At 43.9% G+C, this 16680-nt stretch overlaps 1 protein-coding gene and 1 pseudogene across 8 annotated transcripts in view; one reads left to right on the top strand and one right to left on the bottom strand.

The window, feature by feature from the left end:
* ATXN2 (ataxin 2) overlaps window positions 1–16680 on the top strand; it is a 102696-nt gene that overhangs the window by 60202 nt on the left and 25814 nt on the right. For all 8 annotated transcript variants that reach the window (XM_075533853.1, XM_075533849.1, XM_075533856.1 and 5 more), the window contains exons 8-15: window positions 228–425; window positions 1679–1857; window positions 3563–3772; window positions 6472–6654; window positions 8910–9107; window positions 9413–9520; window positions 9937–10007; window positions 15623–15927. In XM_075533853.1, the coding sequence (XP_075389968.1) occupies window positions 228–425; window positions 1679–1857; window positions 3563–3772; window positions 6472–6654; window positions 8910–9107; window positions 9413–9520; window positions 9937–10007; window positions 15623–15927 (1452 nt within the window). The remainder of the gene's footprint in view (window positions 1–227; window positions 426–1678; window positions 1858–3562; window positions 3773–6471; window positions 6655–8909; window positions 9108–9412; window positions 9521–9936; window positions 10008–15622; window positions 15928–16680) is intronic.
* LOC142428937 (small nuclear ribonucleoprotein Sm D2 pseudogene) lies at window positions 7477–7821 on the bottom strand (annotated as a pseudogene).

Here is a 16680-nt window from a genome sequence, read left to right as displayed (position 1 = left end):
GGTTATGGGGGACTGGTAAATTTAACCACTTTTTAAAAATGTCATACTGTTCCAAGGAAAGATAACAGAACAAATTAAATCTTAAATCTTGATTAATAAGCAAATGAATAGATCACCCTAATTCCTATAGCTTGACTGGTGTTGCACACTCTCGTCTTTGATATAGTGGTAGATGATATAGTGGCAGATGAACCGTGAATACCCCCTTTTTCCTCCTCCTGTCTCAGGGTGCCCTTGGAAAGAGATAACTCTGAAGAATTTTTAAAACGAGAAGCAAGGGCAAACCAGTTAGCAGAAGAAATCGAATCAAGTGCACAGTACAAAGCTCGGGTGGCCCTGGAAAATGACGACAGGAGTGAGGAAGAAAAATACACAGCTGTTCAGAGAAATTCCAGTGAACGAGAGGGGCACAGCATGAACACCAGGTACTTAAAGGAAATCTCTGTGCCGCCTTTTGGATCCACAACACCAGCTCTGTGTGGGAAGGTGTGCTGAAGGAAGCGATCTCCTCCTCCTCTGGTGAAATAGTTTGGCTAGACTCTAGCCGCTAGAGAATGCAGACAGACCTGCTTTAGGATTCTGTTAGCTAGAGGATTGTGGTAATCACAGAAAATAGTCCTTAAGAGTCAGCTCTATGGAGCTAAGTGTTGGGTATAGAAGGAAATTCAAATCAGGGCCTCACAGCTGGTGTTTAAAGAATAGCTAACTGCTGGACATAGGGGGAGCACGCACATAATGGAATTGCCCTGCTCAAAGGTCTAAACATTCCAAGCAAGCGCCACGGACGTAGCCTGAGAGTTCTGAGAAAGCCTCCCAGAGGGGTGGTGCTATGACAGGGTGTTCTGAGAGGGTCATTGTCCTGGTGCAGGTTGAAGTTACAGTGCTGACAGCTGGTGATAGGACCTGAGGCTGGGAAATGGGCTGGGCCAACCAGAAGGATTTTGCATGCTGGAGTTTTAAAAGGTGGTACCTTGGGGCAGGGGTGGCATGAAAGAACCTTAGGGTGGAAAGGCCAAGCTGAAGCATGCTAGTTAGGACATTGAAATAGTTCCAGTGTGAGAACTTGGTGACCACCTGGGCCTGGGATGATGCTGGAAAAGCTTAGCAGACTGACAGTGACCAGACCAAGGACAGAGCCGATTTGACCATCCTACAGACTCAGCCTCGCATTTATTTAAACATGCACATGTGAGAAACCCCTCTCACCTGCCTGTCAGAGCAGGAAATGCATCCTGTCTACCCGAACTGGCAGGTGGGGGAGTTTGGTCATTTGAGTTCAAGTGTCAGGTGAACTGTTGAGACTCACTGACTGATGTGCAAATATGGGGTTTATCAGCATTGCTGAGCGTGAAGCCATATGCAGACGGCAAAAGACGAGAGCTGAGATCTCAGAGAAGAAAGCCAAGAAAGAAGAAAGTTTCAAGAAGACATATGCTAGAATGAGCCATAGTGGTATGAGAATGAATAGAGATATCAACTCAACTTTGTACTGGGGTGGCGGGAGGATGTGAGAAGCAAGAGAGACTGGGTCAGCATGGATGTCCGATGGGTCTGGGGGAGAAGGAGGGGGTCAGGTCCAGTTTGGAAGGTTTTAGGGCAGGCCGGCCCTTCTGTCTGAATCACTTCCCAGTATGTTGTCTATGAGTATAAAATGATTGAGAGGCTCTCTCATTTTCAGGGAAAATAAATACATTCCTCCTGGACAAAGAAACAGAGAAGTCATATCCTGGGGAAGTGGGAGACAGAATTCACCAAGGATGGGCCAGCAAGGATCGGCCTCCATGCCATCGAGAGCCACCTCACACACTTCAGATTTCAACCCGAATTCTGGTTCAGACCAAAGAGTAGTTAATGGAGGCAAGTATTTTAGCCAAATTTGTCAATGTCATCGATCAAGTATATCATTTTCTAAATACTTAAAGAGTGGTTTCTGTGGAGTAGCTTTCACATTAAAATGAATTCAGATTTGCTTTTGTGAATATCAGAATGTTGTGCAAGTCACTGAATGTACAGTACATAGCATGAAGAAATAGTTATGTGTTAAAAACAAGTGCTACATGTAACCCAAAGATAACGTACTTGGTGTAACTATTTACCTTATATTAAAGTGGTTGCTCGTTTTGGATAATCAAAGCATTTAGCCTTTGTTTTTATGGAAGAGCCTCACTTAATGTGGAGGTGCTTGGTGATTCATACAGATTTTCATTAGCTACTGTTTCTTTTTACTTCAAGAAAGGATCTGAGTTAACTTGCAATACAAGACTTGATCAAGGGTTGTGTGAAGAAGAGAGAAATAAGCTCAACAAAAATAACTATTAGTCTAAGGGTGGCTGTTCAACTTAGCCACTTACTTAAAAGAGGTATCTGTCATTAGTAGATAGACATAAACCCTAGGTTAACTATAGGTCATAGGATTTTACAATTCGAGCCCAGGGATCTTGGACCTCAGGCCCATGGGTAGTGGGACAATGTGGTGATCACTAACAGCTATCAGAGCATGTTTACCCACATCCAGACGAGAATGGACATTCTGTTTTAACTACTTCAATTTGAAAAGCTGGAAACAAATAGAGAACACTAAGTTTACAATTTCATCGAGCCTTTTCTCCAGAATTCCTCTCCAAACACCCACACTTGAGTATTTTCTAGACATAGTATTTGGGGATGAGAATTCTTTGCTCACAAAATAAAGAGTTTTAGTTGTTCAAGAACCAACTTTTCAAAGTAAATACAAAACCAAATATTTAAGAAGGAGTCTGGGAAGTGGATGATAGATACTCCAGTGTGTGGACTTGTGGAGAGGAGCCCTAGACTCACCCCCAGACCCAGGTAAGTGGTAGGTAGGTGTTGTCACTGTTAGCTGTTCTGCCCTTTTCCCAACGTGGGGTGACTGCTCTGTAATCACATTATTTCTTAAGCAGTCTCTGAAATAAGCCTGTAATGAGATACATTATGCCAAGGATGCCCTTTGCTTTTCCAGTTTAATAAGACTGTGTTTCTGAAAAGGCAGTGAGTGAGTTGAGTGAGTGGTAGCCGCTGCCATTCCTGTGTTTCTGCTTCTCCTACGGTAGGACTTGCCTAGTGGGTAGTCTGTGGAAACAAGGTGAAAAGCACAGACCACGGTGTTTGCAACTGGATACAATCGCCATGGCTTACTATATTCCAAAAGTTAAAGCTACTATAGCAGAGCAGATAAAGCCAGGTCCTTTTGGTTTATTGTGGGAAGTCCCCACGTGCATGAAAGACTCCTGAGAGAAAGCTCCAGCCCCAGGAGAACAGGCAAAGTCTGAACTGCTGCCTCCACTAGTGTTTGTAGATCCTGATTAACCCTTTGGGAACGTGTGTTCATTTCAACAGACTTAACTTTAAGGAGGTTAACGTAAAATGTGAATTTATGTCAGTTAAGTTATGCTAAAACATAGCACAAATCAAATGACTGTCCTCAAAGGGTTAAAATGTACAAGAAATCATTTTTGTCATTTTACTTTTTTTTCTGTTTACTTTTTTCCCTCATTTTTTTCTTTAGTTTTTATACTTTCCTTCATATCATTTGTTCTGTCAGGTGTTCCCTGGCCATCGCCTTGCCCATCTCCTTCCTCTCGCCCACCTTCTCGCTACCAGTCAGGTCCCAACTCTCTTCCACCTCGGGCAGCCACCCCTACACGGCCGCCCTCCAGGCCCCCCTCGCGGCCATCCAGACCCCCGTCTCACCCCTCTGCTCATGGTTCTCCAGCTCCTGTCTCTACTGTGCCTAAACGCATGTCTTCAGAAGGTACAATTCCACAATTTGTTCATGTTTCTGTTTGTCTTTGTTTAGCTCCGATGTGAGTTTATAATTACAAAAGTTTCCTCTTCATTATTTATTAGCCTATATGATGTCCGTGTTTTAACTTTAGTTGACTAAAGCTATGTCTGTTCACCATTTGTTGATAGAAGAGGGGTCATCAGTGCTGAGTGAAGCGATGATGGTCTTGAGTTGGGAGGAGGGTGGGCCTCTGCCTGGTGGTCCTGTTCCTGGACTTTTTCTGGGAAGCCTGCCCCACAGGGCTGTTTCTCGCTTGGTGAGCCCCGGGCGATGGAGGAGCTGCCTCCCGCAGCCTCAGACTCCCTCAGGAACTTGGCACTGGACAGCTCCTTTGCCAAAGCACAAGTGGGAGTTGGGGCTGCAGCCTCCACCTCAGATCGCAGTCCAGTCCACTGTAATGTCTTGAGGACTGAGGATGTTAGTTGTCAGTGTTCTGTAGGGGAAGGCTACTGCCATCTGGGAGAGCCCTGGGTCTACGATAAGGTATTAATAAGTGCTTTCTATGAACTTGTATCCAGGTGGGTTTTTTTTCCCTTGCCCTTGCCAAAAATAAGAATAAAATCCTATTATTCTGATTCTGCATATGATACTAAACTCACCATTCCTGCTACTAAAATACACGGAGTTGGTGTGGACAGGGCACATTCTAATTTAAAAGGCTATTTTCTGTATGGTAATGCTTTATTTTTTAAATGCTTTTTTGATATTAGTGTGGAATATTAATGTTGAACTTTTGATCTGATAACACGATAAAATTGCAGTCCATACAGCTTATATTGGGATAGTAAAATTTTCTGGCACACACCGCTTTCCTGGAGAAAACCATGTGGTCTGCTAATAACTTATCACCTAGGTGGGGAGGGGATGAGGTGGGGTAGGGTGACCTGGGCGGAGGTGTCTAGCCTGAAGCAACAGGTCTCCTTCAGGCTCAAGCTGGTGTCCTTCTCAGAAGTGCCAGCAGTTGTGAATGTGTGATGTTTCCCCATGGGGGTATGCTTGCTAAATCTCGGCTCTTATTTGAATCGGACGGAGTGTGTGTGCCATATGGGCATGAAAGGGCTGCTTGTGCACACAGACATTTACTTAAAGCCGTAAACCACCGTTATTCAGAGATGGTGTGTTTTGTTTTTCCTTTTTTACTGATTTGAATTTAAAGGTGTCCTTTTTGAATTGTCGTCTTCAGAAGCAAAATGATTAGTTAAATGCAGTGTTTTAATTCAGGAGATTGTATTTTGTGTTAATCAACATTTATATTAAAGAAATGTGTTTGCTGAAGTTATATATGATTCATGGAGTTGTGTTATCAAACATTCTTGGCCCCTTTCCATTGGATTTGGGTAGGACAAAACAGATTGACCCCATGTTGTGGTGCTCTGATCTTCATGGAGCGAGTCTCTTGCCACCGTTTCTCCAACAGTGTATGTGCTCCGCGTGTCTCTGTGCCCCATTTTGGCCATTCTCGCTGCATCCCAGACCACTTTTTTTTAATGCCGTTGCAGGCTTGCTAGATTAGACCACAGTATAATGTAGACATAATCTGTCTAGGTCTGGGGAACTAAAAAAATCCTAGGTCACCTTTTAAGTTGATAGTCATTCACCTTATAGTGGAGGTCTGGAGTAGAACCTGAAGGATCTCTGAGACCTGCCAATATTTAACTGCAGGTGCCCGATTCTTGTCTTTCTTGGCTATGACACCCTTCTCCAGTTGAAGATTAGTATGTACCGTATGTAATTAGCATCTATTTTGAGATCATGTCTATGAGTGAATCCATCCCCATACATGATCAGGTTAGCCTGAAGTCAGTGGCAGGCAGGAGAGCAGCCCTGGCTGTCACAGGGAGAATTTGCTTTCTCTGGGTGCTGAGAGCCAGTGCTGCTGCCAAGTTTCTGGGACAAGAGCCATTCAGTCCCGTTTCCATCTTTGTTCCAATACACTGTGGGCTCCTTCAGAAAGAATTCACTGCCGAGTGACAAAATGAAGGCTGTAGAATTCACGCAATTCATACAGTGCATATATCCACCTCAGATCTCTACTATCTGGGTTCATAAGTCACACACTCCAATGCAGCCTGCACTGCCTACAGGTGAGAGCTGCTCTAAGCCATGGGTCATACATTGGATCATCAAGGCAGCAGGAGTAGATATTCTGAAGATTTTGAAGAATTTAAGAAGAGTATTTACATAGGTGTTTCAGTAGTAAAGATATTTGTCAGGATTGACAGTCGTTCATCAAGTATCATTTTTCCCCCCTCTTTTAATTTTGAATGTGGGAAATTTGAAGAAATTAAAAGTCAAAAAACAGCCCCATCCTATCATCATAGCTCTTATATTTTACTATATTTATTTTTATATGTGTACAAATAATATGAACAAATCCATAAAGTCTTTTAGGGATGTGGCTTTGAATTACTTGATTGATTGCCACCAACTTCATTCTTCCCTTTATTTAAAAATGAAGAGAGATAAAATTTGTTTATAACTGTGGCATTCCACACAATAGTACGGACAAAAAGATGAATGGATTTTTTTGTTTTGTTTTCTTTAATCCATGAGTTACTGAACTAATGTTGAGAGAGAGAGAGAGAGAGTGTGTGTGTGTGTGTTTTAGAAATTCCCTGCTGATGGACACTGTTGCATTTATATCATGTTCACTGTTCCTCTTTTAGGGCCTCCAAGGATGTCCCCAAAGGCTCAGCGACACCCTCGAAATCACAGAGTTTCTGCTGGGAGGGGTTCTATTTCCAGTGGCCTAGAATTTGTACCCCACAACGTGCCCAGTGAAGCAGCTACTCCTCCAGTGGCGAGGACCAGCCCCGCAGGGGGCACCTGGTCAGCAGTGGTCAGTGGGGGTAGGTAATACTTGGCTTGGGGTAGAATGACCCGGGCCCATTTGTCCAAGGTTTAAGCTCAAGCTCTAGTAGAGGCAGGGTGCCTGAGGTGTTGTTGGCCAGTCAGTTCAAATGGTGGGATAGCCAGGACCTGGAGAGCGTACTCCATTGTTCGTTTACCATGTTATAGAGCAAATTATGCTGTCACTCGCAATTTCCATGTTCCCAGTCAGCAAAAGAATTCCTACCTGGGTCTGCTGTATAGGTTTCTGGCCAGATTTCTGTGTGGTTGTGAATATGAATATACTTTCTATGCTTATAGTGCAGTGGGCTTCCGTAGTACCTCTCAGTGTCACCTTTTCCACTTCTGCATCACACCAAAGCAGAAGTCAAAGTTTTCTACAATTTGTTAAAGGAATATAGTAACAGCAGCTGAAAAATATCTGCGCACAAGAGTGTCCAGTTAGGCTAAGGCCTTGGCTACTAGACATTCCTGTTCTTCTAGGCTTAGCGCCCTTGGGGCCAGAAACCAGAGGCAGGGTGCTCGTTTTAGGGCTGATCGTGAAGCGAAACAAAGACCTTTAGACGGAAGCAAAGAAACAACTTAGCTCTGCTGCGTGTCTGGTTTCCGTCAGTACATGTGGTTCCTCAGCATTATATCATGCATAATTGCACTGCGATTTCCTCTGCCCTTGCCATTTTCTTCTGTAGTCTTCATTTATGTTAACAACCAAATCACATTTTCTTTACTTTATTATTATTATTATTTTTTTTTACAACAAACACTGGGCATTTATTCTTCGGGAGATGCGGGGCAGGGCTTCCCGGCATGGCGGTGTGGCCCTATTTGCCAGCGATAAGTGGGTTCTGCAGCACCACGATGACGGAGTCGCCTCGCAGGAACATGTAGCGGTCTTTGTTGACGGGCTTGGACTTCTTCTTGCCCTTGCCGCTCTTGGGGACCTCGGTCCACATCTCCTTCACGTTCTCCAGCACCATGTTGCAGTGCCTGTCAAAGGCCTTCACCCGACCCAGAAGCTTCTTGTTGCGGCAGTTGATGAGCACTTGGGTGTTGTTCTTGACCGACTGCGTGAGCACGGAGAGGGGCCCCGTGTTGAACTCCTCCTCCTCCCGCTTTTGCAGTTCCTCCAGGGTCATCTCGCTCTTGGGCTTGTTGAGGAGGCTCATGCTGCTTAGCTTAGCTGCGTTCTCCGATCAACCCCCCCAAATCACATTTTAAAACCTTTATTTCCTGAGCTGTACTTTTTCTCACTTGACAGTACGTACTCAGATGATCTGGAACTGGATTTTGAGAGTAATGACATGATTATAGAGCCAGAGAGGAGAACAGAGTTGTTCTTGGCCCGCCCAGCACTGCATCACAGGATAGAGCTCTGAACTAACTGGGAAAATGGTGCCTGTTGAAGAGCAGCTTCTCCTGATGACTTCAAAATAAAAGACCTGCTTAACTGAAGCATTTTCTCTTACGATTGATTCCAAGCTCTGCACATGCATTTATAGTGGAATAAGAAGGCCGTGACATCGTTGTTAGACTTCCACAGAGACTACCACTAGAAAGGAAGCCCTTGACAGAAGTGGACTCAACACCGGCCTGGCCTGCAGCAGTGGGCAGACTGGTGGTCAGCATGGCGCCAGACCTAGCTGACTAGGCAGAGCAATCACTTAAGAAGAGTATGAATGAACCTTGGCTTGGCTCATCTTTCCCATCTGGCAAAACTGAGACCTTGCTTCCTTTCGTTGCCAAGCCCTGGATCTTGATGCTGAGAGAAAGAACACTTGAGATTAGTTGTGTCAGGCCAACTCAACAGCAACAAATGCGCTGTTGAAAGATGGTTTCGCTTCGTATTTGGAGCAGAAGATATGTACCTACTAATTGCGTCTCCCTTCCTCTCTGCACTTGAGAATGTTAACCTTATCTTAACAAGTAGCCGTCATCATGCCTCAGCCACCCCTTCTCAGCTTTTGTAATACTGCCTTTTCCTTGTCAGACTGGTCATGGCGTTCAGAATTAAGAGTTCAGGAATTCCCAGTTGTACTCAGGTATTAGTAATTGCTGTTCATCAGATATGTGTGCTCGTGACAGCTCTTACCACTGTCCCTAAGACTCTAGGGAGGCAGACAGGTTGGTGGGGTTGAGAGTCACTGAGGAGGGTCCAAAGAGCCCTACTCAGCTGGGTTTTTGAGAATATCACTCTGCTTTCAGGAAGGGATGTTTGAGCAGAGAATTTAATGGTTAACTTTCCCCTCTGTTCTAGTTCCAAGGTTATCCCCTAAAACTCACAGACCCAGGTCTCCTAGACAGAGCAGTATTGGAAATACTCCCAGCGGGCCAGTCCTTGCTTCTCCCCAAGCTGGTATCATTCCGACAGACGCTGTTACCATGCCTGTGCCCGCTGCCTCGCCTGCACCTGCCAGCCCAGCATCCAACAGAGCGGTCACCCCGTCTACTGAGGGTGCGTACAGGAGGGAGGCCTCCCTCTCTCATTGTAGGTGGGGAAGGGGCCGGTGCTAAGGGCTTAGGTCTGGGCAGTGCTGTGTTGTCTTATTTCAGAGCACGTGGTCACTTTTTGCATAAGTGAAACGAGTTGTTTGAGCAGCACAACTACCGTGCTTCGTATGCCTGCAAAGAAGAACAGACTCTTATTCCATAGATGGGTTTATTTCCAAAAAGATAGGAAACCAAAATTGTTGAATGTATTGTTCCATTTTTACTTCTCTTTTATCTGACTTAGAATTGAATTTTTTTCTTATCTTTTAGCTAAAGATTCCAGGCTCCAAGACCAGAGGCAGAACTCCCCTGCAGGGAATAAAGAAATTAGCAAGCCCAGTGAGGCAACATCTAGTTTTTCAAAAGCTGAAAATAAAGGTTAGAAACTTTAAAACTCAGTAGGCTTAATTTCAGATTTGAGAAGTAGTATGCCTAATCTTGGATGGAGTGTTTGGTCTGTACTTTTTCAATTACTGCGCATACTCAAATGCATCGCTTGACAAATGCCAAAATCTGTAATTACTATGTTGACAGTGTCTTTACTTTTTAATAGACCTATTTTCATAGGTAGAGATTTATGTTAAAAACATCTTTAAAGTTTTAAGTTTTTTAAAAAACAGATATTGGCACTTCATCCACATATATAATTCATTAGTTGAATCGTATCAAGAAGAGTTGTACAATCATTACCACATCAGTTTTAGAACACTTCCTTTTCCTTGTACTCATTGTTAGAGTAATTATCTCTAAAAGATTAGAAGTAAGTTTGTATCTGACAATTTTTAATTTTACAGGTATTTCACCAATTGTTTCTGAACACAGAAAACAGATCGATGATTTAAAGAAATTTAAGAATGATTTTAGGGTAAGTGTCATAATTGAACTAATGACTATAAAAGAAATTAAGCTCTACTAAGGATTTTTATATTACCTATTTTAAAAAGAGTGTTGAACAGTCACTCAGAAACATAGAACCCCATTTATGGGACACTTTGCCTGTGCTTTCAGTCGGGTAAGCAAGATCATGACGTTCCATTAGAATGGTAACAGGTATCAAGCGAAGATGATGATAATCTTGACATTCAAAAGCTTCCTGCCATACCCGTAAGTGGTCATTGAACATTCACCTGATTCTTTGGGTTGCATGAAGCTGGATTATAGTGGAGCAGGACCAAGTTATCTCCCCCTGGTTGGCGGGTGGGAGGGAGCTTGGACCTGGTGTTTGAGATCATCTAGGGCTTGCTCTTAGAGCTCGAAGGTAGTGATTAGGATGGACACCTCTATAATCTCATTTCTCCATCCTTTGCCTGGACTAAGATCTTTGTGGAACTGAGCACGGATCTATCCTTGAAGCTCTTTCATTCTTTCGTGAGTTGTTTACTCTTAAGATACTGGTGATACCAGGCTAGGTTTTGAGACAAACTCCAAAAATCAGCTTGAAACTGAACAGCAAAGGTGAATGAATCAAAAGCAAAGGCAACCCTTTCCCAGTCTGTCTTCTAGCTTTCTGCCTTCATTCTGAATGGCAACATTCAGAATTCACCTATTTTCATACTTGAGTCTACTTTTCTTTTCAGCCTCAACACTCATAATGGTTGCTCATTTAAATTTTGAAGCGATATTCAACACACGAACAGTACAAAGAATAATGAATGTTATTAACCACCCAGTTTATCAAGTCAAGCATTCCAGCAGCAGCATCCTTTTGTGCCTGTTGCTCTCTTGTCTCCCATGCATGTAGATGGCCTGTAATGTGTATGTGCTGCCATGCTGTAGGTATTCTTCTTATCTATTTAGTTCTTTTTCTTCCCTCAGCACTTTTTAGGGTTTTCAAGTTATTTTGTTTTCACATTAAATCCTCTCTGAGAGTATACTTGTACTGGATTTATTATCATCGTGGGAAGTTTTATTAATTTTTTATCATCTTATTGGGGACTCATACAGCTCTTAACACCACCCGTACACCCATCCATTGTGTCAAACACATTTGTACATTGGTTGCCATCATCATTTTCAAAACATGTTCTTTCTACTTGACCCCTTGTTGTCAGCGCATTTATTTTTTCCCTCCCTTTCCCACCCTCCCTCCCTCATGAACCCTTGATAATTTATAAATTATTATTTTGTTATGTCTTACACTGACCAGTGTCTCCCTTTACCCACTTTTCTGTTGTCCCTCCCCCTGGGAAGGGGTTATATGTAGATCCTTGTGATCAGTTCTTCCTTGGTAAGCTTCAAAGAATACTCTTTATTGGTTTTTAGCATGCTCACAGACTTGTGCAGCCGTCACTATCAATTTCAGAGTATTTTCATCCCCCTAGAAAGAGACCTTGCTCCCTTTGACTGTGCTTCATTATTTCTCCTCTCGCCTCCCTTCTCCCCAACAATCCCTAGCCTGGCCAACTACTAGTCGACTTTCTGTCGGTGCCCTTTATCTGGACATTTCTTATCAATAGAGTCACACAATATGTGCTATTTCGTGACTGGCTTCTGTCACTCAACACAGTGTTTTCAAGGATCATCCTTGTTAGTGTCTACTAGTACTTTGCTTTATTGCCAAATACTTTTCCACTGTATGGGTGATGCCACATTTCATTTATCTGTTTGTGAATTGGTGCACATTTAGGGCTTGGTACTTTCCAGCTATTGTGACTCACGCTGCTGTGGTTATTTGTGTCCACATCTTTGTGTGGGGACACATGCTTTTACTTCTCTTGGGTACACACATAGGAGTAGACTTTCTGGGTCACATAATAACGCCCTGTCTAGACTTCTGCAGAACTGCCACAGTGGCTGTCCCATTTGATACTCTCACCATCAGCGTGTGGTAGCTTTTATTTCTCCACATCTTTGCAAACACTTGTAATTGCCTGACTCTCTGAGTGAGTATAACCATGCTTGTCAGTGGAGGTGAAATGGCATCTCACTGCGGCTTGGCTTTGCATGTCCCTGGTGGCTGATGATACTGAGCGTCTTTTCAATGTGCTTACTGGTATTTTTGTATCTTCTTAGAGACATGTATATGCAAATCCTTTGCCCATTTAAAATTTGATTTGTCTCGTGTTTGCTTCGGCAGCATATACTAAAATTTGATTTGTCTCTGTTTCTAAAGTAAGGGTTTTTAGTACTTACAGTGTACATACCAATCCCTTATTAGATATATGACATTTGGGTAATTTTTTTCCTCCTGTTTTGTGGTTGTTTTTTCACATTCTTGATGGTGTCCTGGGAAGCACTTTTTTTTTTTAAAGGGCACTTTTTCTATTGATTCCTGGGTGTTTGGTGTCAAGTAAGAAGCCATTCCCTGAGGTTCATGATTCTGAAAATTTTCTGTTTTCTTACAAGAGTTACGAACAAGGTTAAACGAACTCCATTTTGAATTAATTTTTTTTATGTGGTGTGAGATGTCAGGGGTCCAACGTCTTCGTGTGACTATCTGGTTGTTTCCCCTTCTGTGGAAAAGACTGTTCTTTCCTGTCGGATTGCCTTTGCACCCTTCTTGAAAATCAATTCCTGTTTCTTTTGAGGGTTTCTTTCTCGGCTTTTATTTCTCCACCGATGACATGCCAATCCTCAAGCTAGCTCAGTGTCTTATCTGCTGGATGGCCACTTTGCCATGCCAACGGCCATGGGACACCTGTCTGAAGCTGCACTTCCTGATGAGCTTGCTGATCTTCAGCAGTTCGAAGGGGGTGACCCACTCCTGAAAGAAAGTGCTGGTTTGTCTGCCCATCTTTATTAGAGCCCATAAGTTTTAAAGGCTTTTCCATTTAATAGGAGGCATTTTGGTTATTGTAATTGGTCTACAGTGCTTTGCAAACTTTCCTTAATGTTTAAAACGCTCTCTCTTTAAGACTTCTACTCATTACTAAAGTCTAAGGAATCAAATGTGTTGTTAAGGGTGTGTGTGTGTGTGTGTGTAGGGGGAGGGGGAGAAGAGGGAGAGAGTAGTTGAAGATGAGCTCCTCAGGTAAAGGATGGTGCCAGCTTTACATTTTTCTTTCCTGGGTAGTGGATACTGTTCTAAATACTTACATAGTAAATCCTTCATTGCTCCAGTAGCATTTTCAAGCAGGTTCTGTGATTATCCCCAGTTGTGTCTATTAGGAAACTAACGTGAAAGGATGAAATACCTTCCCAGGGTCACATGGCCAGTAGATGGCCAGGCCAGACCATCTGTGTGCATCTGCCTGAGCTAGCCAATGCTACGTGCACGACCGTTCCAGCTCCATCTTTATGACATACACAAGGTGCCAGGCACCATGCACTCAGAAACTCTAGTCTCTCACTGAGGTGGGGAGACATGTTCCCTGTGGTTTATTTAAAGACTGTCTGTAAGCTCTAATCCTGCTATGCACAGGCACTGCAGTTTGCGTCCAAGAACTGCCTGCAGTTTGACCTGCTGGCCTGTCTGTGGTGAGGGTATGTGAGGTAAATAGAGTTGGTTTGAACTTGGCTTGCACACTTATACAGATGTCTGACTTTGGGACGTGATGCTGACTTTCCCCACCCCAAAACGAGATCATTGTAGAACCTCTTTCAGAATGTTCTCTGAGGACCTGTGGGCTGTTGACACAAGGTCTGGCAGAGTTTGCACTTTATAGTGGTAATTACTACTGCCAAACTATAGGCAGTCCAGGGCTGATAGGTATTTGTTTCTTGTTTTCAGTGTCACCAAAGAAGCTTAAGGTTTCCCTTCAGTCTAGTAAGACAACAGAGAGGGAGATGTAGCTTAACCACCTAGCTTGTGCCTCGGTGTCCCCTTTTGTGAAAGTGGTCTCAACATCTTACAGGGTTGACGGGACAACTAAGCACCTGCATCTGTAAACCAGTTAGAACTGTGTGGACCACTAGTAGGTACTCATGTGTTTGTCACAAGTAATGAATGTGATTTTTTTTTTTTGCCTTCATTTTCAGAATCTTTTGGTAAATATTCTAGAAGTCTTCTGTAGCACACCAGGTGTCTGTGGCACACAGAAATGTGTAGTACATGTGCATCAATTCTAGTAGAGATGTTGTGAGCCCAGGGAAGTGTAGTGCACACAGGAAGAAACTGTCCAATTAAATGCTCCTATCAGCTTATACCTTTATGCACTTGATGATCCTCTAGCAGTGTTGGCAATGCATGGCCCCTGATGCCAAGATCTCTGTGGTGAAGCCATTGGTTTTGGTCTTCCCTGCCTTGGTGCAAGAGGCATAATGTCCTTTAACCTTTGGGGTCCCATGTCCTGCAAGGGTTTCTTCTCCTGGGTGTGCTGCGCCACTCTGCGCAGTAGCTGCCATGTGCTCATGGCCGCTCATGCTGGTGCTGTTAGTGGTGTTTCTTTCTCCCTTTCTTGACATGTCCATCCACTGTCCTTGGTGTTTTTCTTCTTGTGTCGAGTCCGGCATCTTCATATTGCCTTCAGCCAGTGGCAGCACGTCTTCTGGTCTGCAGACTTACAAAGGCCAGCAGGTATTTTCTTAACTCACACCCTTGCTTTGCCTGCTGCTCTTCCTGATAGGGCTTTGCTTTTAGGGTTTCCTCTTTCACCTAGGTTTGCAGGTGGCCTAATGGACTTGTGTGTCTACTCAGATCTCCCACTTCGGTGAGTGAGTGTGCCATCTCCTGCGGACTCCTGCACCGAGCCTGTGTCCCAGCCGCGTGGTCGTCCCCCCCCCCCCCACCCTTGGTCAGTTGACCCAACTTGTCACTTTCGTGGTGGAGCCATCTTCTCCCTTTCGTTTGGAGCTTTACACATGCTCTTCAGTTTGCACTGCTCCCTTTTCTAAACACCTTCCCCCAAAGGCTCGTCTCAGGGATGTCATAGCATGTACCTCATGTTGCTGTCAAAGGTCTGGGCTCATCTAGAAGGCAAGCTTTAGGAGGTGGGGAGAAGGAATACCCAGCAGGCACAAGTACTAACCCTGCTACTCAGAAAAAAACTTCACAGCGCCCTGCCAGACAAAGTGAAACTGTACATCTTTACAGTTTCTAAGGCTGTACATCTTTATGGGAGCAGACTGGCTCAACTTCCTCTCACAGAGCAACTGATCGGTTTGAACCTCTCTATCTTATCGTTAGCCCAATGCATCGCCCATTCTACCACCTCCTTAACACGTGATAGGCACTCAGTAAATATTTATTGTTTGAAACCAGGATATTCAAATGCTTACATTGCTATGGTTGTCTAGTGGAGACTTTCTGTTAGCTGTTACTTTACAAAGACATTTTGAAATATGAGGGGGGAAAATTGTCCAATATATTCCATGCTTACAAGTAATACTATTTTGGTTGTAGGTGCTCATAAAAAAATTAATTACTAGAGTTATTGGGAGTGACGCAATGGGTGCGTCAGTGGGTGCAAACATAGGAACAAATGTGAAGACAGTGCCGGACGAGGAGGTGTTTGGTTTTGTTGTACACAGGGTCACGATGAGTCAGAACCGACTTGGCGGCACAGACTGTTACAAATATTAAAGTGTGGTTATTTCCTTTAGTTACAGCCGAGTTCTGCTTCTGATTCTGTGGATCTGCTGTTAAACAAAAATAGAGAGGGAGAAAAATCAAGAGATACCATCAAAGACAAAACTGAGCCCAGCACTAAGGAGTCCTTCCTTGAGAGCAGCAGCAGCACCTGCACCAGCGGCAGCAGCAAGCCCAGCAGCCCCAGTGCATCCCCTTCGATTCTCAGCAACTCTGAATACAAGAGGGGGCCGGAGGTCACGTCCCAGGGGGTACAGACATCCAGTCCGGGGTGCAAACCAGAGAAAGATGACAAAGAAGAGAAGAAAGACGCAGCAGAGTGAGTATACCTGGGATATAGCAGGCTCCATCTGGGAACTTTGGTCATGCCTTTAATGTGTTCAGGTCTTTCTAATCTAAGAAGCAGTTTGGACCCTTGGGACTGCCTTTTAAGTGGCCCTTGCAAGTGGCATGAGAAGTAAATGAGTCACTGCACTACTCTCTTCTCTTTGGGCCCTGCTTTTGTACTACCCTACCCCCACCCCCCAAGGTAAAAGTGCCAGACAGGAATTAAGAAAGGCTTGTTCTCTTAAAGCTTTGGAGCCGTGACCTCCTGGACCCTGCTGTGCTGCAAAGATTTAGAACTGCCACTGCCCAGGAGAGAGAAACATGTCTGATGTCTCTATGGAAACTCAAAATGGCTTTTATTAGAAATGCTGTTTTAATTACTGGTTAGATAAACTTAATGCTGTACATCAGCATATTAGCGATTTAGTGGACTTTTGTGGGCTAGTCTCAGAACCTAACAACAATTTTTTGTGGGTTCTGATTTCCAAACAACTCAGCTGAGTTCTTGGCATGCAGCTTGCTTATAAGCTGAGACTCCTGCCATTTCTTAGTTTGAGGCAAGCATTTTAGTAGAGGCTTGGTTTTCCCCAAGATGGGGCATACCCATACCACCCTGTCACATTCGCAGACACTAAGGACTACAGAGCTGGCAGGAAGGATTGTTCTGGGTTTACTCCGTCCAGGTATGCTGTGGCTAGCAGAAGCAATCCTTTATCGTAGTCTTAAAAACAAAACAGAACAAAAA

This window comes from Tenrec ecaudatus, chromosome 16 (assembly GCF_050624435.1).
Source record: "Tenrec ecaudatus isolate mTenEca1 chromosome 16, mTenEca1.hap1, whole genome shotgun sequence".
Lineage (NCBI taxonomy): Eukaryota > Metazoa > Chordata > Mammalia > Afrosoricida > Tenrecidae > Tenrec > Tenrec ecaudatus.
This window is presented reverse-complemented; position numbering and strand designations above follow the sequence as displayed.